The sequence below is a fragment of the Perca fluviatilis genome, chromosome 22 (genome assembly GCF_010015445.1).
Source record: "Perca fluviatilis chromosome 22, GENO_Pfluv_1.0, whole genome shotgun sequence".
Lineage (NCBI taxonomy): Eukaryota > Metazoa > Chordata > Actinopteri > Perciformes > Percidae > Perca > Perca fluviatilis.
Genome location: NC_053133.1, coordinates 17,095,416 through 17,116,384, shown reverse-complemented (window position 1 = coordinate 17,116,384; position 20,969 = coordinate 17,095,416). Strand labels below are relative to the sequence as shown.

The 20,969-nt window shown below is 41.0% G+C and overlaps 2 protein-coding genes and 1 long non-coding RNA gene across 4 annotated transcripts in view; 2 read left to right on the top strand and 1 right to left on the bottom strand.

Annotated features, from left to right (window-relative positions):
- LOC120551964 overlaps nucleotides 1–1,155 on the top strand; it is a 283,006-nt gene extending 281,851 nt beyond the window's left edge. The window contains exon 3 of the long non-coding RNA XR_005637942.1: nucleotides 806–1,155. This is a non-coding gene — a long non-coding RNA (uncharacterized LOC120551964). The remainder of the gene's footprint in view (nucleotides 1–805) is intronic.
- A 7,042-nt stretch (nucleotides 1,156–8,197) lies between these two features.
- On the bottom strand, nucleotides 8,198–13,494 carry zic4 (zic family member 4). The gene is made up of 2 exons (XM_039789559.1): nucleotides 11,695–13,494; nucleotides 8,198–9,461 (listed from the first exon to the last, which is right to left on the bottom strand). Exons 1-2 carry the CDS (start codon nucleotides 12,857–12,859, stop codon nucleotides 9,022–9,024), a joined length of 1,605 nt encoding a protein of 534 aa, XP_039645493.1. The 5' UTR covers nucleotides 12,860–13,494; the 3' UTR covers nucleotides 8,198–9,021.
- Nucleotides 13,495–16,705: 3,211 nt separating this feature from the next.
- On the top strand, nucleotides 16,706–20,134 carry zic1 (zic family member 1 (odd-paired homolog, Drosophila)). Of its 2 annotated transcripts, none has more exons than XM_039789561.1 (3): nucleotides 16,706–17,983; nucleotides 18,440–18,603; nucleotides 19,009–20,134. In XM_039789561.1, the coding sequence occupies exons 1-3, from the start codon at nucleotides 17,023–17,025 to the stop codon at nucleotides 19,207–19,209; spliced, it is 1,326 nt and encodes a 441-aa protein (XP_039645495.1). In that variant the 5' UTR covers nucleotides 16,706–17,022; the 3' UTR covers nucleotides 19,210–20,134. The 2 variants fall into 2 exon arrangements, with proteins under 2 accessions (XP_039645495.1, XP_039645496.1); XM_039789562.1 differs by having other exon boundaries at nucleotides 16,707–17,983; nucleotides 19,012–20,134.
- Nucleotides 20,135–20,969: the final 835 nt, after the last annotated feature.

The following is a 20,969-nucleotide window of genomic DNA, read 5'->3' as shown; positions in this document are numbered from 1 at the left end:
TTCTAAATGATTAAAACAAAGATATATAAATATGCTTTACTCTTTATTTATACACTGCACCAGAGTTAATTTAGAAAAGTGGTCAGACAATACTGATTGTGCTTCTAAAGTGAAATCTAACTAAATGTATAGCTAAAACAAATCTTCATTCAGAAGGATGCTGTGTGTAACGTAAATGTATTTTAGATTTTTTGGAAGATTATGTTATTTTTTTTATTTTTGTAAATAGGACTTGCCCCATTAAGGCCTATACGGAAGATTATTTCAATGAAAAAAACAAACGTGTTTCTGAATCTGTAATTTATTTTATTTTCAATGTTGTTATGTCATTTGTCTTGTGATGACTACAGTTCAGCCTTGTATAAATCAGCACCACATCACTGTATATAGGCCAGTATTTGTTTACAGTCGACTTATGGGAGAACAATGGCAGAAAAACCTGGAGGAATCCCTCCGAGAGCTCCACTGACCCGTATGTCCATCCAGCAGAGATGTAGGTAGACCTATGCGGTGACACGAATGGTAACAAGTTCATCCCTCCCGCAATATGAAGCATGTGCGTGTAGAAGCTTCACGGGGGCCCTTCAGTGCGTTTAAAACATGTTTAGAGCACACAGGAGCGAGACATTAATCACCTATGGGAACTAGTATCGGCCTGTTCACACACTGCAGCACATGTTGGCAGTTTTTTTAAACCATATCTCTGGCATGTTTTCCTCTTTATCCAAACCTATTTCTCTGTGTGTGTGTGTGTGTGTCTGTGTCTGTCTCTGTGTGTGTCTGTGTGTGTGTTTGTTCCGAGCAGATCTCCAAAAAGTTTCCAAACACCTATGAGCCATTGACGTCCACTCCAGCCCGTCTCTGACTGGGAACATCCATCCACTCAATGGGACGTGTCACGGCAGCGCATGTCCCCTCACAAAAGACAATTGTGATTTAGACAAACATTGGGGAAAACATAAAGGCAAAGGTCAAGTCCTCTTTCAGTTCAAGTGTTCTCCGATTCACCTACAGCACAAACGGGGACAAAGAGTTGCAGCTATACCTCCGTTTCTAAAGGGGATGTGATTACCCGCTTCATGGTGGAGGAGGAAGATGCGGACTCTCAACCTGATTCAGATGAAATTAAGAGCAAGAGTATTCTCCACACATCAGCAGCAGGATTCTCTGGGCTCCTTAATGGCAACCCCCCACACACACACACACTCCCCTCCCCTCCTCATCCCTCGCCATCACACACAGAAAGAGAGAGAAGATTGAATTCCGGATATATTATTATAGATTATTATTATTTTTCTAATTATCATGCCACCCAAAAATATGCACATTCTACAATTTAAGCATTGGGCCGTGTTTTTTTTCTTTTTTGTATTATTATTATTGCAAGTTCAATTATTTCTAGAACAGAGGGATTAGAAGAATAAGTAGTGTTAATTGCGCGGCAGGTATAACGAGCAGGTCTAATCCTTCTTCCCCCCTCTTTGTATTGAGTTTTTGTGGGCTTAATGAGTGGCAGGTAGGGCTGCTTCCTGCTTTCTCACATGCTCAAATAGGTCTCTCACTGCTTGCCGTCCTGGACCCTGGCTGTGTACAGGAAACAATTGATTTTGAGCATAAAGTTAATTATGCCTAGACATTAGACAGCCTTAACGTTGGATAAGGACTCAGAGGTTGATTTCCTGACAGCTCTTAACACATTCTCACATCACATATCATTCACGCATGTGCGTTTTTACTATTTTTACTATCTGTGCAATAATGTGAGGGGAGACGACTCTTACCTTGTCTGCTCCTGCACTGGCTGTGCTTATTTTTAGCATATATATTCCTTAGAGTAAAGAAAATGAATATGTTGCTCTGCCAGTAGGTGATTTTCTCCAGCCCTAATGGAGAATTTGCGGAAATAAAATGGACAAAAAAAAAATCTGGGCTTGGTTCTGCACTGGTCTGAGTAGTTTCCTAGGCTACACAAATCAGTATTATGAAGATAGCCTAAGCTCAAAGAATGTCACAGTGGTCGACTTATTATTGAAACCAAGAAAAAAAATCGTATTGAAACTTTTCCTTTTGATGAATTAACTCATGGACAAGGAGGATAAGCCTCGCATGGCGCCTTCTGCGCTGAAGTAGGAATAATTTAAAAGAAAGTCCTGCTTTGTGTTTCTTTGGACAGAATCAAGTGCCTTTAATTCTTAAGACTCTCTAAAGTAGAACTGTTTTTTTGAGTTATTGCTTAAAAAGTTGTATTATTATTACCATTATTATTATCATCTTTGCAGCTGAAATGGACTGTGCCAATAAAGTTTTCACGGACAGAAAAAGCCCCTGACCTCTCTGAGAGGGACTTTAGTCTACATATGGTTTACACGTCAAATTGAAATTGCCTGCCGCTGTAAGGGGTTTCTTTAATTCTATTACCGGACGTGGGCTCGCTTTGTTTCAATACTGTCGTATCAAAATGATTGACAAAGTAATAAACGCGTCATGCTGCTGCATCTGATTATGCCGCGGCATTTGCATCGGACATTGAGGGGAATATGACAACCTTGACACACTGGGGATTTGCTCTGTCAAATAAACACGTCTCCAAGGATCTATATTGTTGCAGTGACAATACCTCCCATTCATTGAATTTCAAAGTGTTTCAAGTTGGTGTGTATCGTTTTGATCAACTGTATAAGAGTGCGGGGGTGTGCAGCATTTGCAAATGCTGGGTCAAAGAAAGAGAAATAATAAGGACGAATGAATAAATAAATGCTTGGCCTGAGCATAGGTTAACTTTACACTGGCGACACAGTTCCATAATTAATATCTCCCCTCCTCTTCCTCTTTCTTCGTTTCAGGTACAGTCCTTTAAGTGCCTCTTGGCGTTGTAGTGGTCGCAAAAGCTGCGTGCGCTGCAAAACAAATATCCATTTTAAGAAATTGTTCGTTACAGTGTTGGAATTGTGTTTTTTTTTTCTTTAAGGAAGTGGAAAATGTCCCACGAGGGTGATTCTTAACTCGTCAAGCTTGCTCCAAAAAATACTCAAAATACAATAAATAACTTTTATTTCGATCTACTTTAAAATAATAATAATAATATAATAATAATAATATTTTTAGGTGTTTTTGTGCAGTGTAATTCTCGCAGAAAATGTACACTGCTCCAAAATTCATTTTTTTTATAATCTCACTAACATGTAATAATTTTTATACAGGCTACTGGCATTATAGATGGAGGCCATTTATATCCCATGGCGTGCCCACCTACAGCAGGTGATCCTGGTGTCGTAACGTGTCAGCGGTGGCCTGACGTAAGTATAATAATAGTTAATAGAGCGTGATAGACAGAATGGTATTAAACCCAACAAACATGTTTCAAAAGCAAAAGTCTATGTCTTCATTAGCCTGATCTCCAAGGACCGTCGAACATTTCATTAGTTTGTAATTTATGAATGTTTGACAAATATTAAAGAGTATGTAAATATGAGGGGCATAATGTCTTTCCTGCGGGAGATGGCGAAATGACCCAAACTCTTCGATACTGCTAGATTGATCACGCGCATTATGGTTCTTCTCAAACTGTGCGTTTGCTTGTCTGTTTTGGAACATATTTTCCATCTGACGTGTGAAATAGTGCAGATAAACCAATGATTCATAATGTTGGCCGCATTTGCATCTCCTAATATGTGTTATTTTGATATATGATGATATACTGTCTCCTTTATCGAGTGTATTAACGCACTTTTGCCATTATGGCTTTGGCTAAATCAGTAGGAGGGTTTTTGTCCTAAAACGGGCCATTTCCTTGTTTGTGAACCACATCCAGGAAAAAAAAAATCGTTATTTTATTTCATTTCAGCAGCACCGGCTATCTTTAACATCTCAAGTTACATTTTGTTCAGTGCTGAAACTTGAAGCATTCAAGGCCCCTGGAACATGTCTGTCTTTAACAGAATTGAATATTTTTGGTTGAATTTCGACGAACCCTAACACACCTGTTCGCTGCTTTTGTCAGATATTGGTGTCACATAAAACGCTCTCTCAGATCACACAGGGGTCAGCAGAAGATGATGAATTCAAGTTATGATGAATTACTGTACGTCCGATGGACTTAATCGCCAAAGGGCAAGTCCTCAAATCCAGAATCATTCATTCTGCCTGATGCATAGCCCACTTTTACAAATCTGAAGTTGGCCTACACGAGCCTGTCCAGGCCTGAGCTCTCAATTTTCACATTCATGTTGGGTTTTGAAATCTTAAATAGGCTAATTTTGTTAAGTGTGCAGTCATATTGTATCTCATGAAATATTGAGAAATATTTTTTCAAAATGACTCATTTTGGAAGAAAGTGTTTATACTATACTTTTTTTTTTTTAATTCCCCATATTTTACATCCTTTTCATATGCACATGCACACATATAATGTCTGAATAGACTCCAACATTATTTAGATCTATATGTTTGCTCAAGTGGCAGCAACAAGTTCCACTGCATATATGTAATTGCTTGCATTAATGAAGGAAGTCATCACAGCTCTCTTGCTAACTAGATAGTTCAGACTGCGAGATCCGATGAGAGAAGGAGATCTTAGATCAAAAGAGACCAAATAAGCGGCTCGCTGATTCATTCATGCAGCTGCATTGAGACCAAGGCCAACAGGCGTATCATACACTGAAAGGGAGCTGCTATTCAGAGTGCAGGTGTGAAGTATGTGGCACATTCTGCCATCTAACGTGGAGGTTGTTAGAAACCCATGTTCGGGCCTATAGGCTTACTAGGGGGCTGATTCGCATTGGAGGGAGCCATCTATGGGAGTTAAATAACTTCGTTTCCTGAAATCTCTGGATGACGGTAATCCTAAAACCTGGGGAGTGAGGTGGAGGGTGGAGGGTGGAGGATGGGGGCGGTGTATAAGGTCTTACTGGCACTGATTCTCCGCATTGTGACTTATGTGAGGTTTGCCTGCTATATACAAAAGCTACCGCGGGGGGGTTGCCTTAAACCTGCCTTAACTCTGCTTGCTCGCCTTTTTATATGCGGAATACAGTTAATTTAGCTTTAAAGGTTGTCATAAATCTTTATGACGGAAGCTCGTGGTAGCCTATACATCACAGCCATGTGATTTTGTAAATCCCCTCGGAAACTAACCTTGGGATATTATCAGAATAAAATATTCAATATTCATGACAAGCTTTATGATTGTACTTAACTTGTGGGTGTGCATAGTTTGCCTTTTGACCTCACTTGTGCACACTCGATCAAAGTCTAAGAAATGAAGTGTAATGCCCCTTTACGAAGAAAAACAGAATATTGTTTTAAATAAACACTAATATTTAGGGGGAAAAACTGTAAAAAATAGTGCTGACTTGGGAGATATATGTAGCCATATTTAATGAATCAAAACTCTATTTATTTATTTATGTATTGACTATAATAAATAGTAAAACCAATGCATCTTTTTACTTCGGTCGGTGTTTGCCAGCTCTATTATAACAACTCTGTCCTGCTTTTCCGGTCTGTTTGTGGTGGCTCTATTGCACCTGTCTCTCCTCTTTCTCTTTATTTCCGATGCCAATTTCGGCCACTTCATTCCTGATAATTATGACCTGGTTGGTGTTGGAGGTGCTGGTGGTGTTGGAGCGTGGGGTGGGCGTGGAGGAAAGGGGAAGGGGGGGGGTGATGAGTGTGATGTGTGTGTGTGTGTGTGTGTGGGGGGCTTTTACTCCTAGACTGCTAATCCCCCTATTAAAAGGGTTTTGTTCAATAATGCCGGACAGTTTCCGGAAGTAGGATTACCGCCTCCATTATTTTACAAAGAAATGATATTTCACACTCAAATGAGCCTTAGGACGCAGCAGTGGTGGTGAGAGGGCCTTGTGATGAATGAAATGGATTCATTTTCTTTTATTTCTTTTGTTGCACTTTGGAAGTTCAAAACCTCCCTGTTCGTTTCCTTCTTTTTTTTTTAACATCATCTATTCTATAAATATTGATGTGAATATGTGCATTTCCTGTGAAAGCGCAATGCCGCCCTCAGTTCCTATTTTGGACTGGCATTGCATTCGTGCTGCTCAAGTGGAGATCTCTCTTTTTCTCAGACACACACAAACACACACACACACACACACACACACACACACACACACACACACACACACACACACACACACCTGTTCTTGATTCTTGACCCCATAGCTGATATCAGATCAGAGGTGGTCGCTCAGCTGAAAGTGGGACGCCCCAATGAGTGAACCCAACGGGCTCAGTTGTTAAAGATCCTCTCTTTCAGTTGGAACTGCCCGTGGTGTCCAGTGTCACTGGAATTTAACTTTTACGATAAAAGCAAACAGTCATCATATTTAATCTCTGCTGTGGAACAAGCACGCTACTTCACTTAACTCTTTAGACTCAAGTTACTTCTACTTGTACCAGCTTCACTTCTGATTGAAGACAGGGTGTTTATATTTGGTCAAAGTCTTAAATATCTAGGCGTAAATGTCACTAAACTGTTGCAGAGCAGACGTGCACAGTCCTGCAGCTCTGGCGCGCGATTTTATTTCTCTTTGTGGCTTCTAAATGAATTCAAGGCAATTTCTTCTTTGATCTGTGCCTGCAGTAAAGATCAAATTCAGAAATACTTCGGCTGGAGAGAGAAAAAAAATGAGACAAGGAACTCATGTTTTAGCTCTCGCTTCTTTTTCTAATGAAACAACCCTTTTAATGTTGCCTATCCTTCACTTTCAGCGCTGAATGGAAAATGTTTTTACGCGACTCAGTTAGTTCTTGTCCATTTTGACGACTGGAACTAAAAGCTTTAGACGGCCCAATAGAGAGCAGCCCAATAGAGAGGAGCCCAACAAATCGGTGACAAAAGGCTTTCCGTGTCATCAACGTCGTTCAGACGACCTAGAAGAATCCCTCTGATATCAACTTCCACTTCAAAGACTCCCACTTTCAATTGAGATCCAACTATCTTGTTGTTGTATTTTCGTCCTTCCCTTTTTCTTTACGCACAAGAGCTGGTCACAAAAGAGGCATCATCATCTTCTTCTATTTGGTTGGTTTAGTGTTTATTCTTTTCTTTGAGCTGGGCCTCTTCCACAGAGCAAACTGTCATGCACTTAACCAAACCCTATAAACGTATCAGATAGTTGTAGCTGTGTTGTTTCCACCCACTTCTGCGTTAGTTAAGGGAGTAAAATTTACCCATGAGCCAAATGTTTTTCCCTGCGCAACAGAGCTCTTCAGGTTTCTGGTTAGCTGTAAGTTTTCACTCCTCTACAAACCTATTTTAAACATTTTAATTTTTTTGTATAGGCTACTATTCGTAACAATCTACAAATGTTGCTCAAAGTTGAAATAATTCATTTAGACGTACTATATCAACTGTTTAGTTATCATTATAGGCAGCCAAGCTTTTATGGTTTTACATATTTCATGTACGGCGCCTAAAATATGATTATGGTCAAATGTATCCATTGGGCAGTTCGGCCCTCTTGCAATGCAAGTCTATTATGGTGTGGGACAACTTCGTTTCAGCGGCTTCTCCTTTGATTGTCGTAAAGTAGGCCTGGAGTAAAAGAATATATTTTTCTTCTTTATACTGCCCTCGTCTGCAATATAAAGGACATAGATGACCGTTTCCTACCCCATGGGAAGCAAATATTACATTCTTTAGAGCGGGCTTTTGAGTCCACGGACTTGGCCCCATATCATTTGAGTTTGACTTGGCTATTGCTATAGAAATCTTAATTCACCATGAGGATTCACCGTCGTGAAAAAAAATGGCTCTTTGTACCAAATGCTCTTTGAAGTCTGGATCAGAATATTGTAGCCCTTCATCAAACTCTGCCCCCGTCTGCATCAAACCACAGCTCAGCTGAGAAAGTAAGACTTAACACAAGTGAAGCGCTATTAAAGTGGTCCCTTTCACCGAGAAGCACTTTAGAAAATAACATATTTAAATGTATTATAAAGGACCTTTCATTACTTTTTATTTCTTTGAGATTTAGCTGTTTTATCTGAATGTGAAAAGTAGACGTCCATATAGTATTACTGAAGCTTTCCTACAAGCTATGTGCAAAGAAGACAACCGTATTTTTTTTTTTTTTTTTTTTACCGAAACATGAACAAGACATATATGTTCCCCAGAAAACTTTTAAGATAATTGAGAACCGGCTGTAAATTCCATATAGACCCGAATGGCTCAGCAGAGTTTTCACTTTAGTCATACAAGATTTATTCAAAAGACTCACAAAATACAAGGCAATTCGGTACGCATTTTGAGTGCCGCTCGATTTCAGATATTTAAAAAAAAATATATTGATGATACAAAATCACAAAATGCCCACTTTGATAAAACATTTATAATTTCACGGTCGCATATCAAATACTGCAGGCGTATGAAACAGTTCAGTTGTTGACCCTTTACACAAATGGAAAAGAAATGCTGTAAACATAAAACGTTTGTACAAATAACTGCAGTAAGCAACTGCTTGGAGACAGATCCTTACGAAACATCAACACATCGAAACTTACAAAATTTACAAATGTACACTTTTTTCCCCCTAATTGAAACATGCACTTTGGTTCGATAACACAAAAGCATTCTATGTCAGATTGAAAAATAAATTAAAAACATATTGAAGTCAAAACTCGAATTTACAAAATAATCTTACACCAACATGCCTAGCCTACAATAAAGTACCACACAGTCTAACGAATTTACACGACTCTCTCCACAAGTGGACCAGTCAGGGCGGATAGGCACCGAGCCAACCATTTTCAATAACTGAGGTTTGAAAATATATTATTTTTATTGTGCCTGGAAATTAGCACATCTTTAAGGTTTGCACGTTTTCCTTCCAATGTGGTTCAAATGCGTCTCTTGGCTCTGGGTGATGGTGGCTCATCCAAAAAGGTTAACCAGTGGGCCTTCACAGGCAAATATAGGCACCAAAGCCAAACCATTTTTAATAGTTAGGCTTTTGGAAATGTGTTGTGTAACTTCTGGCACCGTGTTGGAGTCCAACTGGATTAAAACGCGTCCCTCGGTTCTGGGTTTCTGTAAGGTGGCTCGTCTGTGGGGTCAGGTGTGGAGGGCCCGCTGGGTGGTGTTTGTGCGCCGCTGGCACCTGAACTGTGGCACACGTACCATTCACTTAAATTCGCGGGCTGGGAGGCTCCCACCGGCTCCGACAGCACCGAGGAGCCTCCTGGCTCCCGGCCCAAGTCTGAGGAGGGCGAGACCAGGGACGGGGTGGAGGACTCGTAGCCTGAACTGGGCGGGGGGGACTTGCAGTGCACCTTCATGTGTTTCCTCAGGGAGCTGGGGTGTGTGTAGGACTTATCGCAGCCTCTCACTTTGCAGTTGTAGGGCTTATCGCTGGTGTGGACGTGGGAGTGCTTTTTCCGGTCACTGCTGTTGGCGAAGCGTCTGTCGCAGCCGTCAAACTCACACTTGAAGGGCTTCTCACCTGTTAACAGTCATGGTGACAAAATATAAATCAATGAATTACAGATTTAAAAAAACAACAACAACTGAATGACTTGATGTTCACCCTCAGGCATCATGTTATTTATTTAAATATGTATTTATTTTATGAGACCATCTTCCAACTTCTAGAAGTTTAATAGTACTTGAAACATATCTCTAATGTTTAAATTCAATTCAATGTCGATAACCTCACTTTATGGGCATACATGGGCATATAATAAACTAAGCAACAAGTATCCACGTGACCCAAACAAAAAATAAATAAATAATAATTTAACTAATATAGTTTAAAATGTGTATATATATGTATATGTATATATGTATATGTGTGTATGTATGTATGTAAGAAGCTGGTACAATTAATTACAACTAACAGCAACTTTGATTCTTTTTTTCTTAATTTTTCAAATACACTTATGTATACGTATCTATTTTTCTGTATTTACAGTAAACACACTTCTTTCCACATGCATTTAAAAAAAAGTGCCTACATGGACAGAGCTGCCATGTGTCTCAGTCTGGTGTAAACAGGAGGGCTGAACCCCCACTGTCCTGGGGTCTATACCTGGCATCTACATGCATCAAGGCGTAAGTCAAAACAGACAAGCTATGAGCACAGGCATAGCAGGTCTAAAACCAACTGAAAATAATGATAAATGAAAGTATTGCCACAGCCACGCTACACCTACTGTGTGGTAACGCAGCCTGTCTGCTATTTGAATCCTGCAAATGGTTATGGACTGGGTCTAATTTTGCGTCTTAATAACAAGTATTTCTACCTGATTATGACAAGGCAAAAGGAAGAAAAAAAGACAATCTGAATAAATTACACGGAAATCATCCACTGCTGATTTTTCTCCTCCGATTAAAGCTTTTGAGAATATGTAATTGCCTCTGTCTAATTACACTTGCGGGTTGAATATCAATTTGACCTTCAGCTGTTGGGTTGAGAGAGCCAATCAAGGATATTAGTGTAGTACAAGAAACTGTCGAGGAACAGACCCCAGGGGCAGCCCCAGTCATAACCACACTTTCGGATAGGTTTTAAACATGATACCAAAGACCAGGCCCCTTGGGAGTCAACACACAGAAATAATTTAACAAATTTGTACTTAGGTAATGTGAGCAAATTATATGAATAATACAAAGGGTGCAGAAATGGAGCAGAGGGGAAGTGCCATGCAGCCACTGAAGAAAAAGGAATGTAGTCATTGTATTCATTTACAAGTCTGACTCGACATTTCGAGGCCTTTTTTCCCCCTCACTGGATCCACAGCACGCCATTGGGTCACAGATGTAAGCAGCCATATTGTACCATTATATGTTTTTAAATTTAAATCGTAGCTACTGCTTGGAGCTGCATTGTACACACCTCAGTCATTATAGACGCAGTCAGCTCTGCCAACCTGTTGGTGAATTATTTCAGCCGTCTGCACTTGTCAACTTGTTGCTTTGGCTAAAGGCTAAAAGAGCTGATCATTCCAAGAGCAGGCTTATTATTTCACCATGCATACATGTCATATCACTCTGGAAAATAAAGCTAATACAAGGCTTCAAATACTCTACGTACAGTATATGTAAAAAACAAAAACAAAAAACTACTCCCTTCTCTGTAGCTTTAAGTGTCATCATGCAATCCAACCAACTATTATTATTATTAATATTATTGGTTGGAATACAGAAACATGCTTAATACAACTAATAAACAGAGCAACAAGTGGCTGAACAAAGAAAAGAAAAACATAATATCAGTCACACTGAATGTGAAGATGCATCTTTCCATCTTTGCTGCCAGTCATGCTGGCATGCACTAAACTACATGGAGAAGACCTGACGTGGGCCTCAGTCTTGTGCTGTGGTATAAACAAGAGGTTGGACCGTCAAACGCCTGAGTGAGCTGTACCATAATCCCAAAGATCCACCTTTACAAAACTTGCTAGCACTGGTGCACCTCAAAACAAACAGGTGGGCAGTAGCTGTTGCTGATGTAGAAGCAGCACATTGCCATTGCCCATCAGAGGATAATGCATAAAATAACATACTAAATAATTAAAAAAAATCAATCTAAAAATTATGCAAAACATAATTCACTTGTGTCTGGATTATATGCAATGCATATATATTAATTTCAACATGCAGCTTGATAATTGTATTTGACATATAGTAAATTTGTTACCACATTCCCTTTTATGAATATATATATAGCTACTGACCTGTGTGCGTCCTTTTGTGGATCTTAAGATTCTCGGATCTTGCAAACACTTTTCCACAGCCAGGGAAGGGGCATGGAAACGGTTTCTCCCCGGTGTGCACTCGAATGTGATTTACAAGTTTGTACTTGGCTTTAAATGGTTTGCCTTCCCTCGGACACTCTTCCCAAAAACATATATGGTTCGCCTGCTCTGGTCCTCCAACGTGCTCCACCGTCACATGCGTTACGAGTTCATGCATGGTGCTGTAAGTTTTGGAGCAAAGTTTCTTCGGCGATAGCTCCGGCTCCAGCCACTTGCAAATCAGCTCTTGCTTTATCGGCTGCCTCATGTAGCGGAAAAAGGCACCGGCTCCGTGGTGGTGGTGGTGGTGGTGAGCGCTGAGATTCATGTTCAGATTCAGACCACCGTAGCCGTGCAACGGCGAGGCGGAGAACGGATCAGCCCTGGAGCTTGCCACTTGACTCAAATGATCAGACCTAACGTACATTTCTCCAGGTAGTCCTAACCTTATTTGTCCATTCAACCCTTGGCCACCCGGTGATCCGCTAGAAGACTGGTCGTGATGGAGTCCGGAGAAGAGGGTATGGTTCCCAGCGTCAGGGTGATGACCATAGTGTCCGGGATAGCTACCTGTTGTTGAGACAAACATTCCGTGGTGAGAGGCTGAACCAGCAGTCTGGTCAGTCAGTACTGGCATGGCTTGAGCTGTCAGATCTCTCCGGATGAGGAAATCCCTACCTGCGGATAAAGCCTGGGCCGTGTGAGACATAGAATAAGGGACCGATGTCGCCTGAACCGGGCCAAAAGCTCCCGTTTGACTGGAGACCACTTCACTGTGGCCTGCCATATGATGATTGTGGTGGTGGTGATGGTGGTGGGGATAATGATGGGCTGGGCTGATTTTGAGGGCCGCGGAGTGCCCCATGTGTTCTGGCCCGAATGGACTCGGCCCCAGGCGGGGTTCCGCAGTAATCTCCCCAGGGTGCGAGTGAGCCATTGAGTGTGGATGGCTGCTGAACCCCGGGAAGCCTGTCACGCTCTGAGGGGTATGGTGGTGATGATGGTGATGGTGGTGAGCCCCTGCCAAGTCAACTAATCTCAGCGCCGTGTTCCGTTTGGAAAACGTAGGGTCCATCACGGGGCTTCCCAATGCATCCACGCTCATTACTTCCTAATTTTAGAATAACTTGACAGCAGGCAAAATAATAATGATGATGACAAATATATTTTAATCGCAATGAAAAATAAAGAAAAAAAAAGACTTTATAAAGTTAAGTCTATCTGCAGACTACATGGAATCCCATTCGGTTGAGAGGCAGCAGCAGGACGCTTTGATACTGAATAGAGATTCATGGTAGGCACTGCAGCCTGTGGAGCTAAACAATCACCCTGCTCTCTAATTGGTCAGAGCTCAGTGATTGACGTCACCAGTGACAGTTTCCAACGTGAAGAAAAATGTCTTAGTGACAGCAAGCAGCCAGCGCGCATGCGCAGTCCCTCGGGCAACGCTTGAGAAAAATAGTTATTATGCAAAGGTTATTTTACAATAAAAGTCCTAAAAGTTGATCCACATAAACAGTCCTTTTTCTTTTGTGGCAGCGAACAAAGGCTGCGCGGCTATGAAATAGAAATTTCTCCACTTGGATTCAGCAAGTACAAATCAGACGGCCTCATAAGAGTATGCATATGCCAGTATAAAAGTTGTAAGGATCATAAATAATGCAGTGATATCTTCATTTTGCCCTGCAACGTATGAAGGACAACTTTACGCACAAATTACGCACTACTTTACGCACGTAAAAGATCGGCGTCAGCGGAGAAAAACTAGTCAACTTAACTAAATGAAAACTCCACGTGGGAGTTTAAAATAGTCCGGATTGCACACCATTAAATGCGCGTTGATAAATACCCATATTTACATATCCACTCGTTCGTCCTTCAGCGCGAACTACAGTGTTGACTCCGTGCACTGCTTGGTGGGATCAGTGTGTAGTAAGTGTGAATAGTGCGAGCTGCGGCCATTGTCCCGAGGGGGAAAACATGTAATGGACGGGACCTGTTGTTATGATCCGGGGTAATTTTGCTTTAGACCCAGGACGGCAGCAGATGAGGGTCACAGGAGGTGGTGCCATTGCAGAATTAAGTTCAAAATAAAACGTGTGTCTGTAAGTATCGGTTACTATAACATTATCCTACCAAGTCTATAATATTTAGTGATTATTTTCTGCTTTTTGTTTGAATGCTTAAAAGAAAGATATTAGTTATGGATCATAACAACTTGCTGTATAAATTCTAAGTTGACTATTTTTTCCATGGACTTTTTCTTTTTAAACCATCAGCCGACAAACAGAGATATTATTTGTATTATTAATTATGAATGCGTAAATGTTAAGTAATGTTTGGATGTTACTGTACACGGATTAAAGTCTGCAGCACGGTGGACAATTTGTGTCTCTGTGAGAAACATAGACAACCGAATAGTAACTTCAATATCACAACCAGGGAATGTATAATATGTTTATGTTGTATAGTAATGCTTCTACAATCAGAAACTGTAATCGTTTTAAATTAGTTATCTGTTGTGTATTGCAACCCAAATTGTGTTGCGGAATGCTTTTTTGTGGGGGCGTTCAGGGGTGGGGTGGACTGAACGTTTAATCTTTATAGTTGCAGAAAGAAATAAATTACTGCGTGAATCTTAAAGGTCACATACAGTGCTAAACACTTCAATGTCAAATATTAAACGTGTTAATGTGGTATTTAACTTCTGCTGTGACCATAAGTAATTTGTGAAGGATTTAAGACTACAGCCTAATTTTATTTGTCACTGTCGCTCTTCAGTATCTTAGTCTCCTCACACTTTTCATTTTCGGTGATGAGAAAATGAACTGGACATAACACGAACTTGTGTTTTTGGATGACCGAATGTGTTGTTTTTAGATTAAAAAAATAAAAAAAAAATAATTAACTGAATATTCTGAATAATAGGACACTCACTCACGTGGCTAATATTTTACATATAAGAACAATACCTTAAAAACTATATTCCTCTTGGTTGTTTCTCTGAATTGACCTGTCAAACGCTGCCAGCGTCATATCCAGTGTTAGAAATTGAGTCAGTATTTTGAGACATGACGGATCCAAAATATTTTTATTAAATGGCCTTTACGCGTGGGGTTCATGAGGCTCACAGCTGTAGCCTTCAGAGTCATCACAGCACCAGCGTAATGCAAAACTTTGAAGTGCTATTTCTGGTCCAAGTTGTGTGCACTCACTCTTGGAGACAATTAAGCGTTGTATAAGATCACAATCAAAAAAGTTGAATATTGTACAGAGGTCCCATAAAACGCTGTTTGGCTGGCTTAGTTGCTTTCAATGTAAATCATTAATAGCCCCAGGTAGCCATTTTAAATTCTACAGTTTGACTCCAGCACATTAGGATCCTGACGCTAAACGGTTAATGGAGTTTTGATTAGGGCGCTACTTTTAGCATATAAGTTAAATATGTTAGAATCATTTTGAGTCACACGAGTGCCATATACACTTTTAAATGCACTTGCAAAGTTATGTATAATTCCAACAACAAGTTTCTTGGCAAACAATTTCTAATTTAGCCTCACTTGTTCCAAGTCTGAGTGTATGACCTCCAGTCTTGACTCTCTCATTTTAAAGTGATCTGCCGTTCTTACCCTTTTCCACCTGTTGAAAGAGATCCATCCACATTTTGCATAGAAGAGTAGTGGGCTACCTAAAACGCCGGATCAAGCTGAAGGTATAGCTACTTGTTAAGTTGAGAACAACAAAGCTTCCCCTCTTTCCTTGGTCTCCCAAGACTGACTTGGAAAAAGCCTTGCCGAAACTAGTCTAGTAGCCAAGAAGATATTTTAATGGTTCGCATGGCACTTCTGTGCATGTGGCTTTGAACTATAGCAGCCGGAGGTTCCTGCAGAGAGCGCCGCAAATCCCACTTGATAACTTCGACAACCCACAACGTTTTACGCACAGGCTATGCATCACTGGCCTGCAAAATATGAGTAAGTTGCACAAGCACAGCAAAACTGTGATGGATACATTAGGCATACTAGTGGATCCAAGTTAAATACTGGCCTATATATTCAAGGTAGCCTTTATGAACCTGGGCTGCTGGATGATGTGAAAATCTAAAGCACAGATGTTCCACTGGTGTGAGCTCCAGTGGACGCAGAAACGTTGTATTTAAGGGAGACAGAACTACAAAAGCACAGAGAGTGCGCACAAGAGTCAGACAACAAAACGCCCGGTGGATTCCCTTGCAGGGAAAGGGATAAGTTGATAATAACAGACCTTTAAAGAGAGTGATGACAGTGGGAATACTTCATATCAAACCTCAAGGTTTCCCATGGGGGTTCCTAAGGAAAGACGTAAAACTCGTATCACCATACCTGTACGTGAGCGTCCACCTTTGAATGCTAGGTTGTTTACATCCTGGCAGTCCATAGTTGCAATAAATTAAATTATTGTCATAAATAATTAATTCTTCAGGCATTGCCTTTGTTTATGTATCAAGCTCATGCCAATCGTCAGATAGATAGATAGATAGATAGCTTCTACAAAAACGTTACCAATTAACCCACCAAAGGGCTTTGCTTGGTAATCTAATATCCCCAGGTTGACAAAGACAATGTGACACATTTGCTTTACAAACTGTTAATGCTGTAAGTGGCTGAAAAACGTGCTTTGACTTTCTACAAGGCCAGTTTGTTGTCTTGTGTTTCTCAACTTTTGTTTTGCTGTTATTCAGCCTTTTTTTATTTTTTATTTTTTTTTAACCAAATCCACAGTCAGCAATCTCCCAATATCTGGGATTGATGATGCAAAGAGGCCAATAGAAGTGTGGGCCCTGCATCGTGGATTGTTATTTGGTGAGTGGATGTTATTTGGGGGAAAGGCGCTCCGCCAATGAGCGCTTAGCTCCGGGGTCACATGACTACCCCCCTCCTCTCCCATTCATCAGGGCTGGACTGTGTTGTCTTTTCAATTCATTTATCTGCAGGAATGATTGCGACTATCAGTCTAGAGCTCACCGCCTGACTGAGGAGGTGAAAGTTGCGCCACAGGAAGATAAACCGCAAAAGACAATATTGCATGTATACATGATTTTGCGTGTGCATCGGATGTGCATCGGTATAGGGGAATTCCTCGCGTCTTAAAAAGTAAACAGAAAATCGGTGGATTTGAGAGTTTGCTCAGTCGAGTGAGGTCCAAGAGACATAGAGAGGGGGAGGAAGAATATCTGTGCGTGCTTTTTTGATTTCTGCTCTCAGTCGTCTCGGCGAGTCTAGACTGAAGATGCTCTTGGACGCAGGACCGCAGTATCCCACCATAGGAGTCACTACTTTCGGCTCCTCGCGGCATCACTCAACAGGCGAAGTCACAGAGAGAGAAGTGGCGTTGGGGATCAATCCGTTCGCCGATGGGATGGGCGCCTTCAAAATAAACCACAGCTCCCACGATATTGGCTCCGGACAAACGGCGTTTTCCTCCCAGGCGCCCGGCTACGCAGCAGCCGCCCTGGGACACCATCACCACCCGACCCACGTTGGTTCTTACTCCACGGCGGCTTTCAACTCCACCAGGGACTTTCTCTTCAGAAATAGGGGTTTCGGGGACGCCACCGGGCCGCAGCACAGTTTGTTCGCCTCCGGAAGTTTCGCAGGGCCACATGGACACTCAGATGCAGCGGGGCACCTGCTCTTCCCAGGGCTCCACGAGCAAGCGGCAAGCCATGCTTCTTCTAACGTGGTCAACAGCCAGATGCGGCTGGGCTTCTCGGGGGACATGTACGGACGGGCCGACCAGTACGGCCACGTTACAAGCCCACGGTCCGACCACTATGCTTCGACCCAGCTGCACGGCTATGGCCCCATGAACATGAATATGGCCGCACACCACGGAGCAGGGGCCTTCTTTCGATACATGAGGCAGCCGATCAAACAAGAGCTCATCTGCAAGTGGATCGAGCCGGAGCAGCTGACAAATCCCAAAAAGTCGTGCAACAAAACTTTTAGCACGATGCACGAGCTTGTGACCCATCTGACTGTGGAGCATGTGGGGGGACCAGAACAGACCAACCACATCTGCTTCTGGGAGGAATGCGCCAGAGAAGGAAAGCCATTCAAAGCCAAATACAAACTTGTAAATCATATCAGAGTACACACCGGCGAAAAGCCCTTTCCGTGTCCGTTCCCCGGCTGTGGCAAAGTATTTGCTCGCTCGGAAAATCTAAAAATTCACAAAAGGACTCACACCGGTAAGATCCGCTCAGATTACCCGCTTTTTTACTGCCAAATCCATGTTGACAATATCCAATCCCAAATATGCATGCGATCCGGGTTATTATTTTTTAGGCAGCTGGAGTCCATTACTGGCATGTGATTCAGTGCAGTTGTCAACAGAAAATAAAGACTTTAAAAATGTTATTTTTAAAGTCTTGTTATTATATGTTAATAGTCGTACTTGTGATACATATTTAAATGTAATTAAATGAATTAATCCATGAGCCTAAGTGGCTTAAGTCAAATTAATTCATAGTGCATACGTAAGTCGAGTTGTCTGTCTGTCAAATTTAAAAGGCTGCCTTTTTATTCTTTTAATATTATTGCCTTAGTCTGTTTCCACACGTTAAACATCTTTAAAATAAATGAATGTAAAATATGGAATTTTGAAATCCGGTGTTGAACATTGTGTTTGTGTTTTCTTTATGTAGGTGAGAAGCCTTTTAAGTGTGAGTTTGAAGGCTGCGACAGGCGATTTGCAAACAGCAGTGACCGCAAGAAACACATGCACGTCCACACGTCGGACAAGCCCTATCTCTGCAAAATGTGCGACAAGTCATACACACATCCCAGCTCCCTCCGAAAACACATGAAGGTAAAAACCCCCGATGGCTTTCATTTTCTCAGTGTTTTTTTTGTTGTTGACAAAATCACAAAATGTTATAACAGCTTAAAGATGTTTTTGCAGCTTGACTGGAAATGAGAATAACAATCTTTATGTTGTGTAATATTGTGAGAAGAGGGCACAGCTTTTTGTTTTTATAGAAACAGAGAAACATAATTTGCCTTGACACTTTCTTTCTTTCTTTCCTTTCAACCGACAAATCAGATTAAGATCTTATTGAGAATAATAATGTTGTGGGTATGGTTTTTGCAGATGTTCAAAACAGTTTAAATTTCTTTTGATTCATTGCTCATGTCTTGTATTTACACAAAAACAATCTCGGGACAAAACAGCCTTTGCAGGATGCTTTTTTTTTAAACATTTGTCTTATTGTTGAAGGTCCACGAATCCACCAATCCAGCACCGCAGCCATCTCCAGCGGCCAGTTCAGGGTACGAGTCGTCCACACCTCCCACTATAGTATCCCCGTCCACAGAGAACCAGAGCAGCAGCTCCATATCACCAGCAGCCTCAGCAGTACACCACACAACCAGCCACAGCACGCTGTCGTCAAATTTCAATGAATGGTACGTGTAAATATTTTTGGGGAAAAAAAGAAAGAGAAAAGACACTGCAGAATAAAAAAAAAAAAGAAAAAAAAATACCCTGCTTGGAATCAAAGACTTTATAAAGTCAGCCAGTGAAACACGGACTGAGAAAACACGGGAGGCCCAAACGATCAATTAAAGGCTGTCTTAATGTCAATGAAAGAGAATGCATGGACAAAAAGGAGGCAAGGACAGCCACCGAGTTAAACTTTTTTCCTTCAGTATTTCTTTGAGTCTTTTATTTTTACTGAGAGACTGCTCAGAAGAGATCTCAAAAAAGCATGCTATCTCCGGGTAGAGGCCTGCATTTTTGTACATAAGGATTTCACCAAGTTGGGAAAAAATGTAATATTTTATTTTGTAAATAGTTCTATCACAGTTTAAGGGAATTTGTGAAAATGTGGTCCCTAGATATATGGAAAAACGAGATGGTTTTAAGAATATTGCGATGAATAGACTTCATTGAAAAGAATGTTATAGTTGTGAACCAAATGTGAATTATTCAGTATTACTACAGTCTACACGTCGACCTAACCGACTCTTAGTATTAATGTGCTTTTGTAGCCTATTCAGTGCAACATTTTCGTCCAAGGTCCAGTTTGAGTAGCACAGTATCATTGTTGTTATTTAATGTCATGTCGATAAATCGTGTAGTGAAAGCCTGAAATTCCGTGTCAATCTGTTTATGTACGTGATAAATATAAAATCTCTGTCAATTGCTTTGTCTGAAAGGAAGTATTATTACATGTAAGTAGCTCAATTTTCCATATTTATCCGCATGTAAAGGACCGGTAACATGTTAGAAATGATCGGTATTTATGGAGAAATGCGCTCGTATGTAAAATTTAGTTTACAAAAAAATGTTTGGATACATTTCGTACTATATTAAAGGATTAAAAAATACAATAATGCTATGCGTTGGAGGTTATTGGTTTCATTGGTGTTTGAGGTTGATCTCAACATGGGTGCTGTGTGAAACTAATGGATTGTTTTTATGTAGGCTGCATCAAAAATATAATAATTAGCTGCATACTTCTTTTCAGCATAATAATGCATTTAGTACGATTTCGATGAAATAATGACTGCATGTTTAGTTGCACAAATAATTTTAACTCTTTAATGTGTGTGTTTGTGTGTGTGTGTGTGTGTGTGTGTGTGTGTGTGTGTGTGTGTGTGTGTGTGTGTGTGTGTGTGTGCATGTGTGTGCATGCTTTTGCAAGTGTGTTTGTGTGTGTGTGTGTGTGTGTGTGTGTGTGTGTGTGTCCAAGGCAGCATTTCATTTAAAGCTTAAGGTTGTGTTTTAAACGCACTGTCACAACTTCCCTGACAGTCAATAATAAGTAAATTCACTCCCGCTTCTGCATCTTCTGTTTATCCAAAATTAACATCCAACACTTTGCCCTCCAGTAATGTGCAAATTAAATCGATTAATCACGGCGGTTGTTCCTCAGTGTAAACCGGGATAGTTTGCGTCACTTAATTGTTCGGGAATCTAATTTTCGAATCTAATTTATTTTCTTTGCCGCGTTTGTTGGATTTCATAGATTTGGGGAGAGCTGAGGAGTCAATGTGGCCCCCTCATTGTTCCTGGCTGCAGCTTGCTTGACCGCCCCATTAGGCAGAGATCACATCAGCAGCCGCCAGTGATCATGGTTAACACTGCCAGCGTGCACGGAGCCACGATCTGTCAGTCTGCAGCTTTGTCAAAACTGCTGCACACACCCGAAAAGAAACAAATAGCCAGTTTAA